This window comes from Paramormyrops kingsleyae, chromosome 4 (assembly GCF_048594095.1).
Source record: "Paramormyrops kingsleyae isolate MSU_618 chromosome 4, PKINGS_0.4, whole genome shotgun sequence".
NCBI lineage: Eukaryota > Metazoa > Chordata > Actinopteri > Osteoglossiformes > Mormyridae > Paramormyrops > Paramormyrops kingsleyae.
Genome location: NC_132800.1, coordinates 38,651,154 through 38,678,697, shown reverse-complemented (window position 1 = coordinate 38,678,697; position 27,544 = coordinate 38,651,154). Strand labels below are relative to the sequence as shown.

Sequence of the window (27,544 nt, the reverse complement as noted above, 5' to 3'; positions counted from 1 at the left end):
CAGCTCCACGGTGCAGCTCCAGCATGGAGCTCCAAGGGCAGCTCAGTCACAGCTCCTCCTGTCCCATGTGTCTGGACTATGGGATAAACCTACAGTAGCTTGGTGGGGGATGTAAGGTCCCAGCACCAGCCACCGTGGCGTCCTTAGAACTTCACCCCCAAGGGTGCCTCAATCTAGTCTCTTCACACACCATTTCTGCTGGAAAAAACCAGCTGTGTCTGTGTGAGTTTACGCATTTCACATATTTGTTTAAAGGAGATTTAATTCACAGCACAAAATGGAACATCAGGCTCAAGAACAACAGTACAAACAGAAGAAACGTTGCATATGTCCAGTTTGTCACAAGTAGGACGAATGGTTCTTGGGAAGCGGTGGTCAGGCATCTGGGTCCAGGATACAGAAGGGTACTATCCCCATTTTGTTACACTGCCCCAAATCCCCTGGATTGTGACGGATGACTCCTCAAAAAAAAATAAGTATCCCACTGTGTTTTTGCAGTTGGCTGCACAAACCTGCTAGACCTAGTTAAGCCAAATGAGTTTTATGTAGTTCAAGGACTTGTGCTCTATGTCCTGATGCAGCTGGTAACAACACATGGGAGTCCCATTGTTACCATATTTCTCGGGCGTCCTTCAAACAGGGACCACAGTGGACACGGGGGATTGGCAACATCAGGCAAACATCAGGTCAGCATGTCACAAACAAGGCCAGTGTTCTTTTTTTTGGTTGTATGTTAGCCTCTATCTTAAAGGAGCTAAGCTAGCTTAGCCTGTGAAGCAACCAAATGGCTGGTTTTGCTGGCTTCTACCATTTCTGTAATATTTCTGATTCAGCTTGAACCTGCTGCCTTTGGCAAACACTGCATTTATTTACATCCAAGCTGCCTCAAAATGTCCGTCCCAGCTTTATTACTGAAGACCTTTCAGACACAGCGTCTTACATGCTTTCAGCTGTACACTACAAGAAAACTGCAAGAAGAAGAGCACATCTCTGTACTATGCAACTCAAGCTTCAGTAGGACGTCATTACCTGGCCTTCAGACCACAGGTGGTCTAATCAACCTTGAGTGGTAAGCCTGATACAGAACAGTTAAATCTATGGTCTAGTCCCAGGAGATGTTAGGATAGTAGCTCCACCAGACATCTTGAACATGCACAAGTCACTGAGTCCCTGATGATATAAAAGGCTTCATCATCTGGGAAGGAACATGTTCGTCTTAGCCAGTTGTAGAGGTCTGCTAGTCCTTAAAAAGACCACTGGATTCCAAGTTGGAAATCCACAGCTGCCATGTGGCTCAGGCTCAGTCAGGCTTGCTGATCTTCGCATCTCATAGTCATGCTAAAAACGTTCTTGTCCTTTTAAAAATATAAAATGGCGTCCATGCGACATGCATAGATTCTTATAAAAACAAACATTAGTAGAAGTGGGTTTTTTTTTCCATTTCTGAGGACTAGCCCCCCCCCCCCCCAATATACATGTAAACAATACATTTCTACATAGAGTACAAGGTTATGATTGACAGCAACAACAGATCACATACTGGCTACAGTCAAGGCACCACCCATTAGTTCACTAAATGAAAGTAAAATGGGTTTAAGTGCCAGCAGCTCACCAAAAGCCATTGGGAGAAACTCTGAAAATCATCATCACATTCTTTTTTCTTTCATCCCATTTCCATACTTTCTCCTTTTTGGAACAAACCTGAGTAATTTGAATGAAACTGTGTAAGAATCTGTTCATCCCTGCGAGTGAGGCTCAGAGCCACACACATGAACTGGAATGTTTTAATATTCATGTGACGCCACACGCAGACTGCACAAGGATAGCTGAATGTTACAGTCAGGATCAGACAGGTCTACAAAAGTGATGTGCCCTATCTCAAGATGGATCACAAGTGATGAACTGGCTACAGTGCATGAGGAACATCTACTTGAAGATCTGTATTCAGGTTGACAAAAGCCCTTTTTGGGCATCCAACAACTTCACACCTTACTGAAATATATAACCCTTCCATCCATCCATCCGTTCATCCTTACCAAGGTTGCAGACAGATCCATCGGTTACACATTTATAAAGCACTGGAAAAAAACACTGATATTAAGAAGCTGCTGCATGCAGGGCCCTGGTAATGGAGCACTAACGTGCAGATACACTTTCCAGTCTTTCTTGCTGGTTCTGCATTTTTACATTCTGGTATTTTTCTCTGACTGATACCAGTACAGTCATGCTCAAAACAAAGCCTAATTTGTCCAAGGATCTGCCAGACATTCTGGACCAGAGGAAATAAGTTAGCCAATGAACTTTAGATGCCATGTTGAACTGCAATGCCAGCAGAAAATCAATCAATATCATGACATATTTGGACTGCAAAGTCTAGTGCCAAACCAGAACCTCATGCAAACACATCTAACAACTCCCTGTTTCACCAAGTACCCTTGGAAATGCAAATACTCCAAATATCTGTGGTTAGATCACATTTGCTGGTGAGTCCTATTTAGCTGGTGATTGCTTTCAACTCTACTTGTAGGGTAAACCAAGAAGGTTGTAGTTTGTATTACCAACTCATCCAACCAATTAGCAGATTGGATGAACTGCTCAGTACAGAATCGCAGGTTCATATGTGAAACATATTATTTGCTACCCTTCTAGGTCTTTGTCTGAATAACACATTACTTCATACATTCATATGTAATAAACATACTAGCAACGGTAATAAAAAACAATATGACAACTGAGTGGTAAAAGACATTTTGAACATTTTTTCATCCTTCCTTTTGTATAACAGATGAAATAAACAACAATAGTCTGTTAAATATTTTAGAAATACATAAATACACAAATATATGTCATACACACAGTGTCCATATCTACTTTGGGTACCTAGATGTCATCTTCTCTGACAGTAATGAAATAAATGACCAACCAAACACACAATGACACACCAAACAAATGACTAAACAAACATTCAGTGACACACTAAACAAATAACCTACCAAACATAAATGACACACTAAAGGAATGACCTAACAAACATACAATGACAAATGACTGGGCATCTAACAATTCAATCAAATTAATAACCTGTTGAACATACATGAAATCAAACTATCAATAAACAATCATGGACACGTGTGTTGCAACCAAATCAATGAGCTGCCGAAATGTCTTTGGCAAAATGTAGCTTGAAACAGGTTAATTTCAGGGTCTGCACTTCAATCGTGAGCCACTTCCTGGGTTTCATCTGCTAAGAAACGGAGACAAGCTACATAAGGAGCTGAGTGTGTCTGCAGGCGGTTGTGTAGAAACTTTCTTCAATAAAACGGCAATTCTTCACTGAAGAAGCACCTACTCTTAAAAGAGCTCACAGTCTCACAGTCAACGCTGAAGGTGATGAATGAAGTACATTGTGTGCAGCTAGCAAAAAGCTCGACAAAACCTTCTTGACATCCTGCATGTGACTGCATGGGATATTTAATCCTGCTCCTTGGGAAGAGGTCTTCTCATCATCCTGAATTTGAGCCCTGGACAGACAGCATGGTGGCTCCACTAAACAAGCTATGAATATTTTTCTATAACTATTACAAGACTGTCAATAAATACAGTTCAGTGAGTGGTGTTTTATTTTTGGATGATGGCTAAAACAATAATTGCATTGAGAGTCCAGGGTTGCAAAACAGGTGCGAATGGCTCAGTATTGACAGTGTGGCTGTATTGAGAAGGTGGCAGCCCACTGACTGGAGGTCACTAAAGTCACTTGCCTTCACAATCCAAGCTGGGAACCTAGTAGCATTCATTGGGGGGTGGGGGGGTTATGGATCTCAGCACCCACAAGTGGATCAGATCCAGGGAGAGTTTATGTCCAGGCTGTAGAGCCAGTTGGTGGTTGTTAAAAAAAGATCAGATATGCATTAGCCAGACATCAAGAGATTGTAAAAAATGCTGGCTCGATGTGTAAAAGGTGGAACAGGATGGTGCTGGCCTATGGTGGGGATCTGGCGTATAAGAGAAACAGCAGGAATATCTAACAGTGATTATGACATCTTCTGACTTAATCTAGGACAAAAAAGGGCCAAAATAGGCCAAATGTGTGGCTGTATTCTGCCTACCAGGGGTCAAGGCAATGGAAGAACATGGAGACCAACAAATGAACAGAGGTGGAGGCTGCACTGGTGTCTAACAGAAACAGTATGTGGGACGGGGACATGAGTAACAGGTTTAGGTGTTGCGGCCAGCCAAGGTCTGCTCCAACTCCTGCCTTCGCTGTTGGATCTGTGGAGGAAAGTGAGAGGATACTGAAAATTCAGGATGAACCCTGATGACAAACTGTACTCCATACTGGGCAGCTAATCTCATCTCACTGACTGTTAATTAGGTTCCATGTGATTCTCACCTTGCAGTAGAAGTAACGGCTAACGGCCTCTTGTGACCAGGGCTGGTAGTAGAATTCAGCTCTCCTCTCTTCCTCTGGGCTCCCCACTATGTCAGTCATTGCCTACAGCAATACAGTACAGTACTACAGTAAAGAACTGCCCTGAACATGTGACAGCAGATCTGCAGTGATTCCTGAATCACTGTACAGAAGACCCAACATACTGTAGCAGCAAACTTTCTCGTTGGAAACTATGGCTCTGTGGTTTACATATAGTCAAACACTGAACACACCTTCAAGTCCCGGCTCTGGGATTTGAGCCAGTCTTGAATATAACTTCTTGGGTCCTTGGAGAAGCTAAGCATGAAGTCCCTCTGGATCTTCAGCTGGTTTATGGATTCAATAGTATCATGGATCTAGGCAAAGAAAAAGACAGAGCCAGGTAAACAGACAGTCATGTTCAGTAGACATCATAGAACTGTCTATAAACACCACCAAGATTAAGGTCATAATACATTAAACAAAGCCATTTATGGACTAGTCGAAGCAGGCTGGATTAGCCCGACTTCACTGATACATTATCTTGGTCCGTTTGAGGTCAAGGACGAACCAGACACATTCTAAAGACATGGAGAAAAAAATCTGTGTAACCTTGTTGTCCAAGGATGCAATCTCCTGCTGGTTAGCCGTAGAGAGCAGGAAACTGCTCATCTGGCTCTTCAAAGGATCTTCCACCTCAACATCAATGTCATAGCAGGCAGTCTTCTTTTGGTCATTGGGGTCCACACTGTCAGGTACAGGGTAAGAACTCTGTGTGCCACCTTAACATAACACTACAACACTAATATATGTCCAGCCTTAAAGGCAATGACTCCTGGCATGGTTTATTCCGACTATGATGTCATTCATGCATAAAAGTCTATTATACCAAGGTTACTCAAACTCTCTGGAACAAAAGCTCCTGCCTCTCTTCCTCAGGGGAAACTTCACTGCTTTCAAACTGCATAGTGCTAAATACATAAAGCATTTGCCCCTCAATCCATGATTAAACAATATTAATTAAGAGTTTTTCTTTTTTCCTAAAATTGCTGGGTAATTAGGCCATGCTAATGAAGAGCATTACAGCAGTGCCAACTGGGACATGATCATCGCTTACTTCAAAAAAAGTTGATTTGTCTGCTCCAATATACAATCCAGTGTGGTAACTGTGCTCTGCATATCCATATTCAGCTGTGAACCTCAGTCACATGCAGGACCTGCTTACCTGATGACGTGGTTGATGACAATGGGGTCAGGGGGCAGAAGCAGGTTGGTAAGACGTTGGGGGATCTCCGAGAACTTGAGACGCAGGCAGTCGAAGATCTGCAGCAGGTGTCATAGTGAGTTGGGGTAACTGAATCAAACTGAAACTGAAACTGAAACTGAACTGATAATCTGATGCCCCACCGCCTACAGCTTTTGTTGTGTTGTATCCACTGTGATGGTGAGAGTGATGAAGGGGTACCCTACCTGCTGGAAGTATTTGTCACAGTTGATGTACTCCTTGTCGTGCATGTCCTGGAGCCTGTTGGTCTTGACATACTGCCAGAGGGCCTGGATGATAGCTGAGCGGGTTTGGGTGTGGATTCCCAGCAAGCGAGCCAGACGCGGGTCCAGCTTGAACTGCGGGGGCTGAGAGGGACACAGCAGCGTTTAGGGTTTCCGTGATATTTGTACCCTCTACTAGCAATATCTAAATTAAATACCACCAAACAAATCTTAAAAAATAAATAAATAAATAAAATTAAACCAACTGGGATAGAGTGAAAGACGGGAATGACTAGTCACATTAGCCAAATAAACCTCCAGAATGATTGGTAGCCCATAAGGGTAATGCTACAGACATTGATCCTATAAGGCCTGACCCCAAGACCATCTGTCAATCTGTCCATCTTCTAACCTTTTATTGAGTACGAAGTTCTTCAGGAGCCTTCAATAGCCACTGACTGAAATCAGTTTATTTATTTTAAAATAACAATTGTTAAACCAAAGTGTTGCACAAAAAAAGAGAATTAAAACTAAAAAGACATACTGAAGCATAACATTAACTATTTGACAAAATAAATTGACATGATTTAAAAGTAATAATGCATAACGGCACATTTTAATTTAATAAAAAATTTTGATAGTAATGAAGACAGATCAACAACGTTGAAATAGAAAACTACTAAAACTATTAAAACATTAAAAACTAAAACATCAAACAGACCCAAATGCTAAGGAGCAAAAGGAGTTTTAAGCCGTAATTTAAAAGTGGTAATGCAGGGAGACTGGCAACACTGGAGTGGCAAGCTATTCCACAATTTTGGGCTTTTTAGATTGGTCCTTAGGATTGACAAAAGCATTTGGTTAGAGGATACAAGCAACTGAAGAGTGTATGAAAATGAATGAGATTAGAAAGGAATGAATGTGCCAGACCATGTAGGGCTTTGAAAACAATATGCTTGCAGCATATTGCACAAGCTGGAGGTGGGACAGGGAAGATTGAGAAATGCCTATATAGAGAGAATTGCAATAGTCCAAGTGGGAGGAGATTAAGGCATGACTGACTCTCCCCAAATCCTCCAATGAAAGAAGAGGCTTGAATTTAGCAATAGTTCTGAGCTGAAAACACTTCAAGGGAATTAAATAGAGCCATGAAGGAGGAGCAGTTGTCAGGTTTCAGTGGAAGATAAAGATGCATATCATTTGCATAGAAGTGATATGAATTAGTATGTTTTTGAAAGACAGAGCCTAAGGGGAGCATATACAAAGAAAACAGGACAGGGCCTAGAATAGATCCTTGAGGAACACCACAGCTAACTGGAGCTGCCAAAGAAGACTTATAGCCAATCTTAACTGTAAATTTTTAAGACAGGAAATGAGCTAGCCTAGGGCAGTACCCTGAATCGCTATTACAGAGTCGGTCTGCGGGGAATATCATGGTTGACTGTGTCAAAAGTCAAAGGTAGGATTCAACAGAATCAAGTCAGCAGAGGAACCAGAGGCAACAGACAGTAAGAGGTCATTTGATACTTTAAGTAGTGCAGACTCAGTGCTACAGTATGTAAAGACCTAAAGCCTGACTGATACCTCTCCATGATGCTATGCTGGCTGAGGCAGGAAGACAACTGGAAAAACACAACCTTTTCCATAAATTTGGATAGGAATGGCAGGTTGGAGATTGGTGTATAATTGTGTTGTATTGTAGGGTCCAGGTTTTGTTTTTTTAGTAATGGGTAAACCGCATGTTTGAAATAAGTAGGAACTGAACCATGTGCAAGGCAGCAACTAATTATGGGCAAGATCACTGGGCAAATGGTGGGCAAGGCCTCTTTGTCTTGGATTGTATATAAACTGCATGGTGTTATGCAGATATCCAAGGCTGCAGGACATTCTCTAGTGAGAATAAGTGAAGGTGACCCCTTTTACCTATACTCAAAGTCATAAAAATTTAAAATTAAAATCCCAAGGCCCTCTTGCACCCTCACCTGGTAGTCAAGCATCAACAGCAGAGTACAACGCACGCTCACATCGCCCGGCCGTTTGACCTGGAAGCCGTCCGTCTCCTGTGTGGTTGGGGTGCGGTGCCACTGCGTAAATAACACAGACCTACACGTCAGGATCCATATCACTGGTCACAACACCAGAGGGGTGTTTTGGATCTCAAGGGAGGAGGCTCAAATCAGCGATGAAAAAGGCGTTTTTGGTGTTAAGCCTTCGTGTAAATCTGTTACAGCAGGTTGATGCTATTCATCTCTTGTATCAAGGGAGAGGTTAAAAGCTTCATTAGGGAGGATCACTTGCAAAGACACCAGCAGTTCCTTTAACAGCACCTGCTATAGTTACTGCAAGAACCTCTCCTGCTGGCAACCTGCTCAGTTTAATCGGACACACAGACATCAGAAGGTGGTGAAAAACTTTGGGACATTTGGCATAAATAAAGGCAAAGTCCCCTATCATTGGGTCACTGTGACATCACCCTGGCAGCTGATAGGTGAAAATGCAAGTAGCAGAGAGTGTTCAAATGCGGTGGTGAACAGATGAGGGGGAACCAGCTGATTGCACCCATGAGGACCTGGCACAGTGTCTAGGACCTAAACCAGCTTGTGTCTGCATCCTTTTAACAAGGTGGCAAAGTGGTCAGATCGCCTGCTGTGAGAGCATCTGACAGCACACAGCCAGAGCTCCTAAGGAAAAACTGAGGCTGCATTGGATTAATGACGACTGGAACAAACCACACCGACACAGCTCCTCAGAAGCAGCTGAAGAAGAATTATACCAAGTATGGAAAAACAACAAAACGGCCTACAGATTGGAGGAGATCTACCAAAGAAAAGTACCAAAAGTACCAAAGAAAGTGTATAATCCGTCTCACAAATTCTCTTCAGATTACAGTAAAGATCATTCTAGATAGATTCCACAAAGTCCTATTTAAAAAAGGACTGTTGAATGTACAATTGGGTGCCCTTAAAAATGAAAATTTGAAAATGCAAGTTCTTTTGTTATCTTATATAAGCAAACATTTTCTGATGATTTTTTTGATGATTTTTGACAAGGTTGCTGAAGCAGCTCTAGTAGCTAAAGCCTAGTTGAGTCATCCAACATCAGTAATACTTGTTAATCTCTCATTTCATTCATTTGATTGTTATTTTTCTGTGGTCATTTTCTTTTTTGTATTTCTTAATGTTTGGTTTATTTAAATTAAAAACAGGCCATGAAAAATACCGTTATTAAAAAAATCCAGGTAGCAATCATGCAATAAGAACTTTTTAAAATAATGCCTTTTGTTGTTCTTAACTTTCGTCACAAATTTAAGTTTAGCATATTTTAAAATTTTTACACAGTGTTTCATTTGATCAAATTTCATGATTCTTGATTTAATTTTTTAGTTAAATTGACCAAACGTTAAGAAATATGATAGAGAGCATGCTTGATGCCGAACCACAAGAAAAATATGATGTTTAACACATTTTTGCTAACAATCATATGAATGACCCAAGAGATTAACAAGTATTACAGACAGTGGATAACTCATCTAAGCCTTAAAAAGCTTGACTATTCGACTGTAGTGTCAATTTATTGATGGCTGATTACAAATTCACATTGTTTTGTTCTTAATTATTTCTAAAAAACTGTTTTTTACAGGTAAACAAGTAAATATTCTTTGTTGCTGTAGCCATTTTCAGTCTGAAATTTAGTATATTTTGATAATTTACATTTACAGATTTTGATCATGTTGAGCAGCCTCTAAACATCAGTAAAACTATGAAAAAAAGCCAGGAATACAATCCTACAACACATCACAAGATAAAAGGGTGAGTGCATGAAAAACAGCCATTTTAAAATTTGACTCATAGTTAAGGACCACCCTAATGTACACCAAGGAACAAGAGACGTCACTGCTGACAGATGCTGGATAATCAAATAAAACACGGAAATACTGGAAAGAAGTCAATGTTAATCACAACACAGCCTTTGACAACAAAGTTGACCCTGTCAAACTATGGAATTTTCTCAGGAAAATATGTGTAGCAGAGCATCTCACTGACCTTATGAAGAGTCTCTAAAGCTTGGAAATATCGAGTAACTGTCCGGTTCCGCAGTTGTAAAGCAGTTAGATAAGACTGCACAGTATTATCATTGCATTGCCATAGTACTACCACACCTATTGAACTTGCATACACAGCATATAATAAGAAAAGCTGAGCTGGAAGATGACTGTGGACTCAAGTTTGGTGGAAGAAATATCAACAATATTCTGATTATACCACACTTACAGTAGAAAATGAAGATCTAAGGACACATAGAAGAAAGGACTGAAAAGGTGGAACTACGACTAAACAAAGGTTGTGACTTCAGGAATGGCAACTAATTAACTGTGGACGATGAAGCTGGATTCATCTCTCGACATATCTCTAAGAACTAAGATCAGACTTGTTCAGAATATGCTTTGTAGGTCACAAAGGCAATAGCGGTTATGAAGATTCCTTTTTAGACAAATGTGACCAAGTACTCACCTCCACCAGGTGGTTGTCAGGACCATAAAGGTCTTTGTCAAGTTCAATTACCAGGCTTTTGAAGAAGGAGGAGAACTTCCGCTTCTGCTTGCTGGGCTGGTAGAGAGAACAGAGGTTCAGGACTGAGCATTCACAACCACAATGGCAGGACAGACGGCATCAGAGTCGTCCTTATGGGCAGTGGTGTCTTAATGGTTAGGGAAGCGCACTTGCAGTTGACCAGCAAGGCACCACTGAGGTACCCTGAGCAAGGTACCACCCCCAAGCACTGCTCCACCGGGCGCTGAATTAGCTGCCCCATGCTATGTCACGATGTCACATATGGATAAATGCCAAGGACACGTTTCGTTGTTGTGCACTGTGTGCTGTGGTGTGTCAACAATGACCACTGATCACCAAATTCTAATTAATTCTTATTCTGGTGTAAACAATCAATGCGAATGAATCTCTTTGACTGTAGACCTGAGCTCTACCCATGAAGACCCTGAGGGTCATGCAGATCTGCTGAAGGCGGCCCCTGGTCCTTACCAATGAATGTCTTTGCCTCAGACCTGTGTCACATGTGGTCCTATATTAAAGCATGATTAAAAAGACTGGGACTGCCTTACTCCTAATGTAAGGGTTAGGGTTTTGTGTTAGGGGTCATTTTGTGTGTGTCATGACAAACACAGGCTTATGGAAAGGCTGACTGCATTTGAAACACAGCTACAGTATTGTCACATGTGTCACAAATGCCTGGATGAGTCAGTGTTCCCTTGTCGCGAGTCCCAGTGTACACTCATTTCACCGGCCTGATAAATGGGACACAGTGGACTCACATCATCCAGAAGTTTGCCCTCGACCCGCAGCTCCCAAGAGGCGATGCCACCATCCGAGTCCTCGGCGTCCGGCTTGGCCGGGTTGTAGGTGTTGGAGATGTACAGCCTCAGCTTGCGCTTTTGCTGTGAAAGCAAGGCCAGCATCACCATGAGCCTGTGAAGGTCCTGTACTGCTACTCAGACCATTGTGATCAGGCCTTTGACTGTGACCCAGTGAGTGGGACACATGTATTTACTCATGTCATACAGAAAATAAACTGTGATGTCAGCACAGCACAGAATGTTCGGTAACTTAATGGTTTATCAAAGCTAGGGATGACACCAGAGGTTAGCATGACAGACCATGATCAGCGTTACCTTCATTGGTCTCTTTAAAGCTTCCTGAATGTCCACTCGCTTTCTCATAATGGTTTGGTCCAATTTGCGTTCAAAAGCCAGAAGATCCATGTAGGCCTGGGATTCTGGGACCAGCTCACGAATCTGAAGTTCAAGAAATGAAGTATAGAAGAAGTAGATAATACATACCACTCTTCAGAAAAACAGTCTTCTCTACCTGACATTTTGTCTGAGCAACTCATCTAAAAGCAAAAGGAGATAAATCTGAGAGAACGTGGGATTCAGACACGGATGACATCATCCAGCCGGAGGTTTCACATATTATGGTAATCCTACAGTTACCAGGAAGTTTCCAGCATTCCAAAAATCCCTCTCTCTCGTGAGAACGGAATTTCAGCACATTACATCACCCTGAATCATAGCACTTTGGAGCTGAATGCAACAACAAAGTCTTCCGCTGCCCAGACCATGAGGGTGTACATATGCAGTAGTTTCTCAAAAGTACCACTGAGTTTCTCTCTGACTGAAATCGCTATGAGGAACAGCAAACCTAGTTTCAATCAGAAGAGCTTCCTCACACCACCAAAACAGCGACATCCTACTGGAGATACAATTAACGACATACCCAAGGCACGGCGTGCAGGGATGGTATGGCTACTGATGATGCCCTCCAGAGGCACATCAGATACAGCTCTGTAATCAGAGCTGCCCCCGCTGGTCTGCTCTCTGTCTACCCCTCGTTCCCTTCCCCTGAAATCCTCTTTGTGCCCCTGGATATCTGTGGGCCCAGGGTGAGATGGCAGCAAACATGGTATCCAGTCACAGGGAGGCGATGATGCGGGGAGTCGGCGATGGCGACAGGCAGGCAAAAACTAAACAGTCTGATGTAGCTCAGCTTCTGCCTCCTGAATAAAATTACAACACGCTGGGGGGGGGGGGGGGGGCGAGTTTGCAATCATAAGGACAACAAGAGGTCTGCACGTCACCCCACGGTGCCTCTCACCACGGGCGCATTCGAATGAGACACCACTGAGCCCCAAAAGAACACCCTGCATCCAGAGCAGCCCCCCTCCCCCTCAACCCGGACCTGGGAAGAACAGCCTTCTCCAGTTTAGAAGCCCCCCAGCCACCGAGTGCCCAAGACACCTGCCCCACCCATCCCTCATCCCCCCATCCGGCAGCCCTTTCTGACTGCCATGCTCAGCCCGAAACGGAACGCTAACCCACCGCGTGCGTCCACCTGGTCTTCGCGGCCCTGGCACCCCGCTCAGAACCCCGGCCGGAAGGAGACGCGACCCCGCGATGCATCCGGCCACCGAGCCGGCACCCGGACGGACGCACACAAGCAAACAATACGGCGCAGCAAGAGGAGCGGCTTACCCTCTGAGGCAGGATCTTGTCTGCCATTTTCCTTCTCTTGGCACTATGGAGGGGGAGAAGGACAGAAGGAAATAAATAAAAAAGAGCACGTTACTATGGTGACAGATAGCAGAGTGCACAGGCCATCTGCTAAATTACTGGGACGCGTCCAGATATTGTTCCCAGCTGTTTGCGGGTCTCCAGCGAGGGCGTGGATCTGAGCGCGGAGGGACGGGCAGCGGCTGGGACTCACGCTGCTCCGCCAACGGGAGGGACCTCAGCCGGCCAATTTATTCTCACTTCTGCATGGAGCCTCCTCAATTTGGATGGATTTCTGGGCTGGTGTCTGCAGTCATGCGTGATGCTGCGTGTGTGTGTGTGTTGTGCGCGTGTGTGTGCGTGTGTGCGCCCCTGCCACCTTTTATTCAGTTTTCCAACGTTTCACATTTGATCCGCTCAAGCCCCCTTAACTGCCAGGTTTTGGTTGATCCCGTTTCCAGATCCCCACCCCCCCCCCCAAGCTGAGCCCCTCTTTGCCCTCTTTAAATGTACCCAATCTAACAGTGCGTCACGCACATCGATCCGGCCCCCTGAACGACGGTATTCGGCGCGGGAGACCCGCCTCCCCCCTCCATGTGAGGCAGAAGCGCACATCTTGAAGTCGATGTGCTGAATGGGAACGGACAGCCAGACCAGCCAACATATATCACGGAGGACAAGGAGCTGCTGTTGGACCACAGAGCCAGTATCACAGCTGACTGGTGAGCGATTTTAGGCTTCCCACGTATTTCCATACTAGATGTGCAAGCAACTGCTTGAGCTGCTAATGAGGTACGTAATGTTAGGATATGGTCACTGCAAACACTGTCCTCCAGAGGTCGTGGGCATGGGGAGGCCTCTTCATCCCGGGTCTACAGCTGCCTCCGGCCACGCCAGTGGGACAGGAAGTGGCCGCCCCTCCCGCTGCTTGCTGCTAACCTCTCCCATGGCCTCCATTTCCAGCATGGGCTGTGGTTTCTGCAGGGATACTCCATGCTAAGAGAGGCTAAGAATTTTCCTCTGGAGAAGGAGGGTGGTCCTCGGGGGGCAAAAGTTTTTTCTAAACATCCACAATAGAACCTTCAGAGTTAAGGGTAGGCATGACTGACAGCCTCCAAGAAGACCTTCAGTGTGAGCCCAAGACAACATGTAGCCCAAAGGTGGCCTGGAACTCCTGCTACTGGCCAAGGGAAGACAATTTTATAACCTTATAAAATAGCTTATGAAGCCAAAGCAAAGACAACATGGTCCTCAGTCTACGAAGTTCTAAGCGGGGGCTCTGAACGTTCCACAGCTTTATTAAACAATATTCTCCATTTCATGGCTGCTGCCTTCAGGGAAATAATCCTTTGCACATCTGAGGGACTTCCAAGTGACAGAGAAAGGTCACCTGCATCCTCGGTGAAGCTACTAGCTGAGTAACAGTGTGATAGATAACAAATTCCCACAATCTTGCTGACGTATGATCAAGCAGATGTCCTTCTATGATGGGAAATATATCTTCAATTTTGAAAGGGGCCTTTAATCAATGTCACAAATGCCAGCTTTAAAGGGCACCTGCTCGAGCGCTTGGCACTGGAAGATGGCCCCTCATTCATTTTTCTAATGAACCAGAAACCTTTCTCAGGTTTCCCACCACGCCGTGCGGCATCTGCATGCACCAGAGCACACTGACATGTGTGGAGTGACTCTGTTGTCACCTTGGGTCCCTGAAAATGTATCTCTTTGTATTTTCTAGTAATTCTGGCACCTTTTAATCTATTTTTTCTAAAATACGACAAACATTATCTCTTCCTGAATAATGTATGATATAGTATAATCATAAGTTTGTTCATGTTATATATTATTATGATTATGCATCATTTATGGCGTATTCATTTCAACCTAACACAGTCTACTTATCATTCCAGACAGCTCTGAGCCAAATATGGGAAATGCCTTATTATGATCTCATTGGCTCCAGAAAACCCCACTGGCTTCCAACGGATTAGCGGGATCTAAATCAGCTCCATGTAGAGGGGAATGTAACACAGAAGAGGTAGAAGAGGTCATGGGTGTAGTGACTGAGGGTGCTGGTGGGTTTGTTCAGGGTGCAGACCGCTGCCTGACTAAGAAGTGCTCTATCTGACTGTTGGTATTAGTCAGTCAGTCAAATAGAAGATAAGGACAAGAAGTGGACAAGGAATGCTCGTAGAGTACATCAACAGACAGAGGACGCTCTGAGAGTATACCAGTACATTACCAGACAGAGGACACTCAGAGTACATTGGTGCATCACCAGACAGAGGACGCTCTGAGAGTACACTGGTATGTCACCAGACAGAGGACACACTGATTTCACACCGGTACATCACTAGACAGACAATGCTCTGAGAGTACACTGGTACATCACCAGACATAGGATACTCTGAGAATACACCGGTACGGCATCAGACAGACAACACTCTAAGAGTACACTGGTAGGTCACCAGACAGAGGACCCTCTGGCAGAGAATGCTCTGAGTGTACCATGGTACCTCACCAGACAGACGATGCTCTGAGAATTTACTGGCACATTACCAGACAGAGGATGCTCTGAGAATTTACTGGCACATTACCAGACAGAGGATGCTCTGAGAGTACACTAGTACGTCACCAGGCAGAGGATGCTCTGAGTTTACACCAGTACACCACTAGACACAAGATGATCTGAGAATACACCGGTGCATCACAGAAGCAGAGGACACTCTGAGAGTACACCGGTGCATCACAGAAGCAGAGGACACTCTGAGAGTACACCGGTGCATCACAGAAGCAGAGGACACTCTGAGAGTACACCGGTGCATCACAGAAGCAGAGGACACTCTGAGAGTACACCGGTGCATCACAGAAGCAGAGGACACTCTAAGAGTACACCGGTGCATCACAGAAGCAGAGGACACTCTGAGAGTACACCGGTGCATCACAGAAGCAGAGGACACTCTGAGAGTACACCGGTACGTCACCAGACAGACAACACACCGAGAGTACACTTGAGCGTCAACTTGGGCGTCAACAGACAGAGGACGCTTTGCAAATACATCGGAACGTAATCGGACAGTGATTTGTGGACTTATGAAAAGCCCATAGGTGGAAACACAGATGAACAAAAGATAAATGAATAGAAGGGAGACACAGGGAAGTCTTTAAGAACAGGGGTACCCAAACAGGCACTCTCTGGCACTGACAGACATTGGGGGCCGTGTGGCACCCACACTTCTAAAAACCCGGCTGACTGGTCGTTGTCAGCCCTTCAGGTGACAAAACCAGCCGGTAAGCACTGTAAACATGTGACAGTCACATGGCAGCTTGGCAGCTTGGCCTGCTTGACGTGGGAAACAGGCTGGCCAAAGCAAACAAACAAACAGGGGATTGCGGGAAGAAGGAAGGAATGTGGGCAGCTCACTGGCCATGTACTAAATGTCAGCCCTCACACGTTCTCCACAAACGTGCTGCAGGCCAGCCTTTGTCTCGCCATGGCTGCACCTTGGCGAGCCCTTGATTTCCCTCCAGGATTATATCCCTCTGCCAGTGATCAAGGGCGCTGACCAACACTCTAGTGATCTGTCAGCAAGCAGGAAGCTTCTGGGGAGTCCCAACCTCCAAAAAACACCATGGTCACTGAGTGGAGATGTTAGCAGCTTAAAGGAAGATGCCAGAAAGAACAGAGAAACGTGTGCAGTCCAGGAACACAGCTGTTCAGGCCAAACAAAATCTTTGACAGGTGACCATGCAGACAGTGAGACAGGCAGAGACAGAGACACAGAGACACAGACACAGAGACAGAGAGACACAGAGACAGAGACACAGAGAGACACAGAGAGACACAGAGACAGAGACACAGAGACAGAGCGACAAGCAGAGACAGAGAGACACAGAGAGACACAGAGACAGAGAGACACAGAGACAGAGAGACACAGAGACAGAGACACAGAGACAGAGACACAGAGACAGGCAGAGACAGAGACACAGACAGGCAGAGACAGAGAGACACAGAGACAGAGACAGAAACACACAGAGACATAGACACAGAGACAGGCAGAGACAGAGAGACACAGAGACAGAGACAGAGACAGAGACACAGAGACAGATAGCGAAATAGATAAAGAGAGAAAATGACACACGGACAGGCAGACAGACAGACATGCAAACAGTCCTAAGTACTTGCTATCTAAATGCAGAGGTTGAGGTCAAATCTACAAGCCAAGCAGACAGACAGACTCACTTTCTGGTGCGGTTCTGAACAGCCTGTGGTTGGACCTGCGGGACCATGGAGGGCCGTTTGCGATTGGCTTCCATTGGCGGGGTGGGGAGGCCAGGCCGTATCGAGGGGTTCCCCCCATAAGGGGGACCAGGCGGGCCCATGGGAGCACCCTGATGCGGCATTCTCGTGCCAGAGGGCATTCCAGGACGCTGCAGAGGAGAAGAGGGGGAGAGTCAGGGGTGTCTCAAACACAGGGGGTTCATTCCTGCCATGGTTATTTAAGTACTAAACCCAGAGCAGGTTAGAGAACAGCAAACATCCCATAAAACCCAGTGCAGGTAAGACAACAGCAAACTCCATAAAACCAGAACAGGTAAGACAACAGGAAACATCCCATAAAACCCAGAGCAGGTTAGACAACCGCAAACATCCCATAAAACCCAGTGTAGGTAAGACAACAGCAAACATTCCAAACTGGATCTGTACACTAACAAAGATTCTACACATGGGTTCTGCTCTCCAAGTTTGCTCATGACTGTCCTATTTGGGCTTCCATTTTTCAGCCAGAGGACTAGCTGGGGCTCAGTGGTTTGTGTCCTGGGTACGGACTGTGCATGCGCATAGCGACTGTTCAGTGGTTTTCCAAAATAAGGAGCAAATCCAATTTTAATTGGGCACAGCACATCCCATATTAAGGTACCCAGTAACCTGCCTCTATTAAAAGCCACAAATAAGTCAAGCAACACCTTAGTAAGAAAATGTAAACTGGCCGCACATGGCGCAGATGATCTCATGGGACCAAGATGATGAAGAGATACATGTATGTATTACATATTAATATTATGGTTCCGCTTTAAAACCAGCGATGCTTCTGATAAGGAAACAGCAACAGTCTGGGTCTTACACACTGCAGACATAACCTAGAGGGACAGCAGAGCCAAAAAAGCAGTGGATAAATGGAGAGCCAAGGAGAGAATTATGGGTAAAACACCAAAGGCAGTGGCGATAAAGGACACAGCCATACAGTTCAGAGATGGTTCCGCCCCTTTTGGTGCATATTTATTACAGTAGCGAGTTTTCCACTGAATGCGTTAAAACGCAAATAACCCGTTTTTTTTTTCTTTTATAGATAGGAATGGACAGAGAAAATGGGAGTGAATTTCAAAGTGAGCTCATGCTCTCTGGCAGCGATTCAGACACGGTAGAGTGAGCTATGCAGAAAGGGTGAATCTAAGTATGACAATTAATTGCAAATGTATCTAAAACACACAGAGATGCACAAAGGAGCAGCAGAGTTTATCTCGCTCACAGAACTGAAAGAAATTGTGTGGATATTAGGTCTCCTGCTCAGTCCTTCTCTGCCTTTGCCTGATCCTTTCAAAAATACCTGGGCTCCCCACCATCCACATGAAGGTACCTGATCTGTCATTCAGGGCTCCAGAACATTCTATAGAGGGGCACTTGGTCAAGCCAGATCTGTTCAGCCAAAGATCTCATGCAAGCGAAATGTCTGGGTTGGCAGGTTAATAAAACCACGAGCTGAGGCTTCTAGGACCGTTCAGATGGCCGCAATGAAATGATAAACGCACTGTGCGAAGCTTGGAAACGCTCTAACAGTGAGGAACTCTCTGGAAACAGACGTCTTCTGAACTCAGGAGGGTGACTCGCTTTAGAGGGCATCGGCTCGAAGAGACCGTCCTTGATCCCCGTCTCCACGGCAACGTCCCCATCCCCGCCAGGCACGCGAGTCGCTACCCGTCACATCGTGTGCCAAAAGTAGGAGGGGTCCTCGCTGACTGCTGTCACCCCGGCAGGGCTAGGCGGAGACCTGGCACGGGAAAGAGCGGTGCCCGGGGCAGCCGGGAGGCAAAGAGGTCGTCAACATGCACACAACGCAGCACGGTGGTAGCACCACTGACTAACAGTGCAGACCGACTGTCTGCTTGTAGACTAAGGGCACACCGACCAACTGTCCACTCACAGACAGACAGACAGCACGCCGACCAACCATCTGCTCACAGACAGACAGCATGTGGACCAACTTTCTGCTCACCGCCAACGGCACGCCAACCTACCATCCAATCACAGGCCAACAGCATGCCCACCGAGCATCTTACTGTCCGTTTATAGATCAACTGATGATCCGCTCACAAACCAATGGCACACCGACTGAGCATCTGCTCACAGTCCAATGGCTACTTTCAGCTTCTGCAGAATTCACCTCCTGACAAAGAGGACATCCACATGCACAGAACGCAGCACGGTGGCACAGCCACTGACTAACGGTGCAGACCAACCGGACTGCCACTGGTCAGATTATAGAGCCCAATCAGAGAGAAAACGAGGCGGCTGCTGGTCAGACCTGAGAGTCCAATCAGAGAGACCAGGTCGGCCGCTGGGCAGATTACAGAGTCCAATCAGAGAGATCAGGTCGGCCGCTGGCCAGATTACAATCTGATCAGAGAGACCAGGTCCGCCGCTGGCCAGATTACAGAGTCCAATCAGAGAGATCAGGTCGGCCGCTGGCCAGATTACAGAGTCTGATCAGAGAGACTTTGTCAGCTCCATGGTAACACTGGCAAAGCATCCCCAGGGTGAGCCCAGAGTTCCGCTGAGGATGATGGCACAGGCTGATGGTACCTCAAGGCTCCGAACACATGTGCTAAACCAAAGACACTATCAGGACACCTGAACTTGCTGTTGGCCTGCATGTCACAAGTCCGTGTTCCAGCTGAGCTGCCTGTGCCCCCAACAGACCCCCATCTCCTCATTAAGACCTTGGGTGAAGCGGGGGGGGGTATGCCCTACTTAGCCGTCCCATCAATGAGGATGACTAGAGATGCCGGGGGTCATGTTGTAACCATTCCCGCCTGCTCAGTGAGGCACACAGCAGCCTCCGGACTGCCCCCTTGCCCCCCTGCCACCCTGCAGACACAGAGAGCTGCATCCCTTCGGCACTATACCCCCCCCCCCCCGCAAAATGTTCTGGAGTCGGCCAATCGCTTCCCCATTCTCAGCTTGTGTGATGTCCAGGATGCTCCTGACATTCCTGCCTCTCCTGCTTCACCTTGCCCCCCCATCACCCCCCCTTAAACGAATGAGCAAAGAAAGTGACAAATCACAGCATTCAGCAGGATGGAAACAACCTTCACATGAGGCTAATCATCAGGAGAGACATGGACAGACAGAAAGACACAGAAAGAGACATACAGAAAGACAGACAAAGAGAAAGAGACAGGCAGACAGAGAGACGGACAGACAGACAGAGAAAGAGATAGAGAGAGAGACAGAGATACACACAGTCAGATACACATGGTCACATTCACGGTCTCATGGTCAAACAGACACACAAACTGTCACATTCAGTCACACATACACACACATGCTGTCATAGTCAAACACACACATACATATTCTCACTGTCACACGTGGTCACACACACGGTCACACACACACACTTTCTCACGGTCACTCACACACATACACCACACTCATTCTTTCACGGTCACAAACACACTCTTTCGTGGTCACAAACACACACTCTCATGGTCTCTCTCTCTCTCTCACACACACACACACACAAACACTGTGACTGTCACACACACACAATCACACACACACTGTGAGGGTCACACACACATACACTCACATACACACTGTAATGGTCTCACACACACTGTGACGGTCACACACACTCACAAACACACTGTGATGGTCACACACAAACAGTGACGGTCACACACACACTCACACACACACTGAGACGGTGATACACACACACAGTGACGGTCACACACACACTGAGATGGTGATACACACACACAGTGACGGTCACACACACACTCACACTGTGACCATGGCACACACACACAGTGACAGTCGCACACACCCTCACACACACACACACTGTGACGGTGACATACACACTGTGACGGTCCCACACACACACACACTGTGACGGTCATACACATGCACTATGATGGTCACACACATGCACATACACACACACACTGTGATGGTCACACACACACACAAAGTGACGGTCACACTCTCGGTCACACGCTCAGCCCCCACCACCCCCGACTCACCAGCCCGTGCACCAGGAACTCAAACAGTTTGCTCTTGGTGGCACTGCGCGCTCCGCCGGCTGTGTCCTCCGCAGCCATTGAGCAGCCCCCCCTCCCCCCGTTGCTCCCCTTCTTTTGTGCTCCCTTTTCTCCCTCTGCCTTTCCCAGGGCCGCCCCCCACGCTCCTCTCCCACCTGCCTTTCGCCGCGCCTGCCGTCACCGTGCCGCCGTGTCCCTCACCCCCGTCCGCTGCCCCTCCCTCTCTCCTTTTTAAAGCGCCGCCCCGCCAAGTCCTCTCTCCGACTCGCACACTTTTCTAGTTGTGCCGCCTTTCACAAGCCCAGTGGAGGACAGGGTTCCGGCAGGGGGGCTGTGGCCAGCCCACCCTCATGGCCCCCAGTGCAGCTCTCGCATTCCATTGGCTGATGAGGGCGGCTGGTCTGACTGGCTGATGCTCTCCGCTACTTATGGGTCGGGGCTGGAGAAGTTTGCTCTTTGGAGTGCTGTTCCCCAGGCTACACTGGGACTGTGAGCTGCCCCAACGCAGTGCGCTCATTCTGAAAAAGGAGCAGAGCCGCTTAAAGGAGCCACGACGCATTTTACAGAGGGGACCATTAAGAGCGGTGAGCAGCAGTCTTTCATTGCCACAGAAAAATGGCAAAAAAATCCAATACCTATAAATAAATATGATTTAGAAATATGTCAGTTTACAGTAAATAAAGCACTTTTCGCCGCAAAGAAGCAATAAAAATCTAAAGAATTTGCAGTAGCACGATTCCAGCATTATGGATGTGACTTTTAGACTCACATGTTACATGTTACAAATGCATATTTTTTTATCAGCATTAAGGACATGTCCTCAGTTGGACCTTTTCATGGAATGACTGAATAATTATATTCAGTTACTGACTATAAATGGGAAAAGAGGCAGCATTTCACTCAGGCTGGTCATTCTCCGCCTGTAAAGCACAGGCGGCACGGCCGTAACTCTGACACACTAAAATAAGCATATTGCATCCACCCCACAGCCAAGTTAAACATCACAAAAATTCCCCACATTATTCATCTACTGTGTCCCATCATGAAAAGTGAGCGAAAGTGACCAGACACTTCTCTGCACCTTTGAATGTGGGGTTTAGCTAGATGCTCCCAGTGAAGTAATATGATTGAAGGCTATCCCCTGGTGGACATCGGGGGAATTACAACCCGCACGGTATCTGTACATTTACAGTGTATAGCGTCAAGATTCTTTAATTGTCACATGCATAGTTAAACAGGTACAACATGCAGTGGAATCTATCCTGAACCACTCTTATACTAATATTAGTTACTAACATTAGGTTGCAAAGGCAGTGATTACATTTCTAAGCAAATGCAGATAGAAAAGTGTCTTCCCTCAGTTGCCCCTTCTATTCCACTCCATGGTGAGCGTGCTGCCACAGGCAGTACCGGCCTGCCTTTAGACAATCATCCTAATGCTGTTACCTTTACAATCAGGGGGGTGAACCTGAACTTCGCTGAGTGGCCACCAGAGGTCACTCAATAAAAACCTGAAATAGTGTCACTGTGTTTCCCTGAAAGTCAGTGTCTCAACAAAATAATCTTAAATCTCAATAGCCACAGATTCATAGTCAACTTTTTAAATAGCAAAGTAAAACACTCACACAGTCAACTACTCAACATTTACATCTGCTGCATCCTAAATTAACAGGATTCACTGAAGATACTGACCTGTCTTATTTAGTATAGGTTATACTCAAAGGATTAAACTCACAGAACTGGCATCCTAACTGCTAAATTCAAACACAACAGACAGCCTCCATATAATTTATACACAGTAATACAGCTCCATTCTATGGCCATACAAAAGGTAAAAAGAAAACGTGCTTTGATTCATGTAACCATGGAAACCCAATATGGCAGGGCCAAAAAGAGATTTTGACAATGACTGTGGGGTGTTTGAATCCCCCTGAGAGAACCCCCATTGCTCAGTCTCCAAAGCCAGTGGCATCAAATGATAATGACTGGGGTGGGGGGGGGGGGGGGGGGGGTTCAGCACAGCTGGTGGATTAGCACTCCCCCTGCTGGCCACTCAAGCCCTCAGGTAGAATAATGCTTCATGGTCCTTTGGCTTGGTCATCAGTCACCTGCCCAGTAAGTGGACAGACGGATGGACAGACAGACAGACAGACGTCAGCATGGTTTGCTGCTTTTTAGCTGGTCCATTTTAGGCATTTTTCTATGGACAGAAACAGCATGTTTTGCTACAAGAAGCTTCAAAAGGCTTCCTCTTGCTGTTAGATGCAAACTCTGATGAGTGTTATTATAGTTTTGATTTTTCAATTTAGTTTTTATTTTTGTATCATTTCCAGTTTTCATTTGAAATCCAGTTTACTTTTAGTTTTCAGTGTGGGTTTATTAGTTATTTTAAAGATACATTTCAATTTAGTTTCTATGTATTTTGGTTTCAGCTTAAGGTTTAGTAATTTTATTTCTAGAGAAACAGAGAGTTGTAGATCTATTTAATGCTTCAGTTCCGTAGAGAATCCTATATGAATATGACTAAAGTCCTCAAAATAGGCTAAATATGTTCCAGGTATCATTAATGGTAATGAAAAATAAACAAATCATTACTTTGGCAAAAAAATTAAGAACTGGCAAAGGAAAGTATTCAACATACGCTTTTATTTTATTTCAGTTAAATTCAGAAGGAATATTTGTAGTTTTTGTTTATTTGTAGTTTTTGAATTTTGTTTCCCCATAAAAGTCAGGGAGCCCACATAATGTGCTTTTAAAGCTCCACGAGTCAGTGGCACACTGGCTAAAACACTGCATTGCAAAAATGCACAAAGCCAGCAGATTTGTTTGTAGTGTTTTGTTTTGGGCTTGCTTGCAAACTTGTATCTTGCTAAGTGGCTACATGCCTGATTGGTTAAAAACAAATTTTGAGGGTTGTGGTGCCTATGAATATTGAGTAATATCTTTTTTTGTTTTACTTTTTTAGGAAAATAAATCGATTAAAATCATAAATTGGGTGTAAGTGTAATTGGGGGGGGGGGGAGGGGTAATGCAGATCTGAAGCAGAGGAAGCTGTGAATCAAATTTAAGAAAAAATTCCCACCTGACCACCACAGATTTTTAAGGGACAGGGGTGTGACAGTGTTTAGGCCTTTTTCAGGGCATCTTGTACATGTGGGGCTGTATATAAATTATCAGAGTCTGTCTATGTGAGCATAATTCTTTCTCCAAATTTATATGGAAAGGACGAGGCTGTTTTCCCTCCAAACCAGAAGTACGAGTGGAAGACAACTGGTCACAGCTACCAGTGGCTGTTTCCCTCATCCTCATCATGGTCTGTGTTTCTCACTATATGGGAATAAGCTGTTTACTTTTTTTGCCTTAGGCAAAAAAAAGCACCAGAAAAGGAGTTTTGGTGATGTCGAAACTTGACCCACAAAACCCAGTTAGTTATGAGAACGAAACCAGCCTGGCGCCACAGCCCAGCCTGAGGCCATCGGGGTGATCTGTTTATGCTCGCACTAATTGTTGTCCCTCGGAAAGGGTCACACAGGTATATCGGCAAAGGCATCTTGGTGCCGCAGACCATAATGAGCCGCCTGATCGAATAAGAGGTCCCATCCTCCCTGTATGCACAGGGTCTTGCATTCAGCAGCAGCCCCACAAAGCCGGATAAAAGCAGGAGCAGCCGCGGCTCAGCAGCGCAGCGCGGGTTGATTAAGATCGCGCCACGTTATCGGAGCGCATCATGTCTCAGTAGGTGGCGAGCTGGCCAAGCTCCCGACCGGGCCAAAGTGGGCAGGGCTGCGCGGCGGGGGCTTCAGGGTGGGATACAATGCAACTCACAATGCAGACACGGCCGGGGGGGCACTACTAGATTCCATGCTGAACTCTTACCTTCTTCTCCATCTCGGCGATGCGCTGCGCCGCGTCGGCAAACGTCAAGCGGCGAGTGTCCGGTCCGGCGCCCCGGCTCCCCAGCTGAGAGGGGAGGGTACACGGGGACTGTGGACGGGGGGTCGGGGGTCTTCGGCGTTCAGTGCGGCGGAGGCAGCCGCGCAGGCGCGTCCATCGATGGAAAGGGGAGCGGTGCCGAAGCGCTGGAAGGGAGCGTCAGCAAATTACCACTGAAGATGACAAAAAAAAAACATTTTATTATCAATAATAGGTCGGTTTTCCTTTGTTATGTAATTTTAACCCCTCGGTTTTAAGGCGCAGACCCACCGAAGATCAGGAACGTAGTTCCTGGTTCCGAGCTCCTGGGTTGTCTCGACCGAGAACTTTTGTAGTTCCTGGCTACGTTTGTGTGTCGCTTTCCCACCGCATAACAGGAAATGTGATTTTAATGCTAAATAAGCATGGGAGACGCAAAAAGCTCGTAGACTGAACCACACAGCCAATTCAAACAATAGAGGGTGACTAAATCGTTTTGTTAGTTCTGCAATTTTTTTCTGCCTTACCAGAATTTGCTACCTAAAAAATAAAATATAAAACACTTATATCTACTAGGATGCACTACGATTTATGCTATCAAAATAACTTCCCTAAAAGGGGGGAGTTTTTTTACACATAGTTTCATTCTGCCACCTATTGTTTTCAGTGTTGTTGTAGTTTTTCACACATTGTTTTATCCCGCCAGAAACTGCTGCCTATAGTTTTTAGTGTGGAAGCAGTTTTTTTTGCACCTAGTTTTATGCTGCCAGAAACTGCTGCCTATAGTTTTCAGTGTGGTAACAGTTTTTATAAGAAAATTTAATGCCATGATAATATTTGTTTATTTAATTTTAACCTTTATTTAACCAGGTTTGTCCCATTGAGATCACAGATCTCTTTTGCAAAGGAGACCTGGCCAAGGTAGCAGCAACACAATATCAGTACAAAATCTTACATAAAATTACATAAAAACATACTCAAACTATACATATGCAATGTCATGAAGCGATCATCATTGGTCGTTATTAGCTTCCTAAACTCTAGGCATTTCTGCTTAATTTTACCTGCTGTAATTTCATGACTTGTACAAAATATACAAGGATTAACTCCACAATATTAATAGTGTCAAGAAAAGACATTGAACTTACCAAATTATTATGAGCCAAAAATATTTTGCATGTTTGGAAAATAGTGATGAAAGTAGCCGAAAACATTTCTCTTTAAAACCAAGCTTCTATAGTACACATCAGTGCGCTAAATATATGGCTGAATAGCTTTAAACATAAGAGTAACACGCATTTTATATGTAATGATGAAACTCACATTTTTCATATAATCCAGCTTCAGTTCACCATCTCCATTTCCTCAAAAATGTTCGTACGCATGACTCAGAGTTTTCGTACAGATCCGCATATTCTGTCGTCAAATTTGTTTCTATTTATCGCAACGTTTGCCTGGGAAGCTGCGGACGCCTCTTTCATGTGCCGTTTTGTGCGTACGCAGCGGTTATAAATGATACCCCTGGCGGAGATGGTGAAATGAAGCCAGATTGTTGGGAAAAAATGAGTGGCATCATTACACGTATAATGATGCCTTATGCTTGTGCGTCATAACTCGTACATTTAATTTCACCTCATAGCACACGTCACATACACATCTACTTTACCATAGAAAAAAACGGTTCAAATCTTAAACCAAGCTACACTTGTAATATTCATCAGCGCTGTCTACTTCGCAGGTGTTGACATGTGAATACATTAGAGTGGTGGCCATGACTGGATAATAACGATCATTTGGACAAAGTGTGAAGCATTCACTCTGATTGCTGGAAATATATAAATACTACGGTCACGCAGGTGCATAAAGCTGCACAAGGATTTTTTAATGCCACGTGCTGTCTTGTTTGCTGTGCTCACAGCACTAACAGGATCTGCAACGTGTTGCCACTCGCTGCATTTTTTTTTGCTTGTCTCCCCACTGCTATAACCACCAAAGAAATGGTTTTTCTACTTACCACCTCACCCACAAGCACCTGGATTTTCTTGCACTTTCAGTCGATTGCCATAATAAGTAAACGTTTATCAGACCTAATTTGTATACGTCAATATTCATGATGTGTTTGCATTGACCATTTATGGCTTTATATGTATGCATCAATATTAATATAGTGTTTTGCATTGACCATTTATGGCCAAATATGGGCGAGGGCGGAATATGAGGCTGATCCACGTGCGCACACTTCTAGGTAGAGTGTGATTTATATAGAGAACATTGCTCGCAAATGTGCGTGCGTACGGTTTTATAAATCAGATTTTTTTTTACTTACGCCATTTTCGGCTTTTGTG

The 27,544-nt window shown here is 45.3% G+C and overlaps 1 protein-coding gene across 4 annotated transcripts; it reads right to left on the bottom strand.

Annotated features, from left to right (window-relative positions):
* Positions 1-244: 244 nt before the first annotated feature.
* Positions 245-27,326, bottom strand: LOC111837188 (SWI/SNF-related matrix-associated actin-dependent regulator of chromatin subfamily D member 3). 4 transcript variants are annotated; one of them, XM_023799041.2, is made up of 14 exons: positions 27,214-27,326; positions 25,164-25,393; positions 17,203-17,390; positions 12,942-12,984; positions 11,583-11,705; positions 11,226-11,348; positions 10,408-10,503; positions 7,879-7,980; positions 5,879-6,040; positions 5,634-5,731; positions 5,021-5,156; positions 4,663-4,785; positions 4,391-4,492; positions 245-4,269 (listed from the first exon to the last, which is right to left on the bottom strand). In XM_023799041.2, exons 2-14 carry the CDS (start codon positions 25,173-25,175, stop codon positions 4,216-4,218), a joined length of 1,362 nt encoding a protein of 453 aa, XP_023654809.1. In that variant the 5' UTR covers positions 25,176-25,393; positions 27,214-27,326; the 3' UTR covers positions 245-4,215. The 4 variants fall into 4 exon arrangements, with proteins under 4 accessions (XP_023654809.1, XP_023654808.1, XP_023654807.1 ...); XM_023799040.2 differs by lacking the exon at positions 27,214-27,326 and adding an exon at positions 25,491-25,560; XM_023799039.2 differs by lacking the exons at positions 25,164-25,393; positions 27,214-27,326 and adding an exon at positions 21,270-21,741.
* Positions 27,327-27,544: the final 218 nt, after the last annotated feature.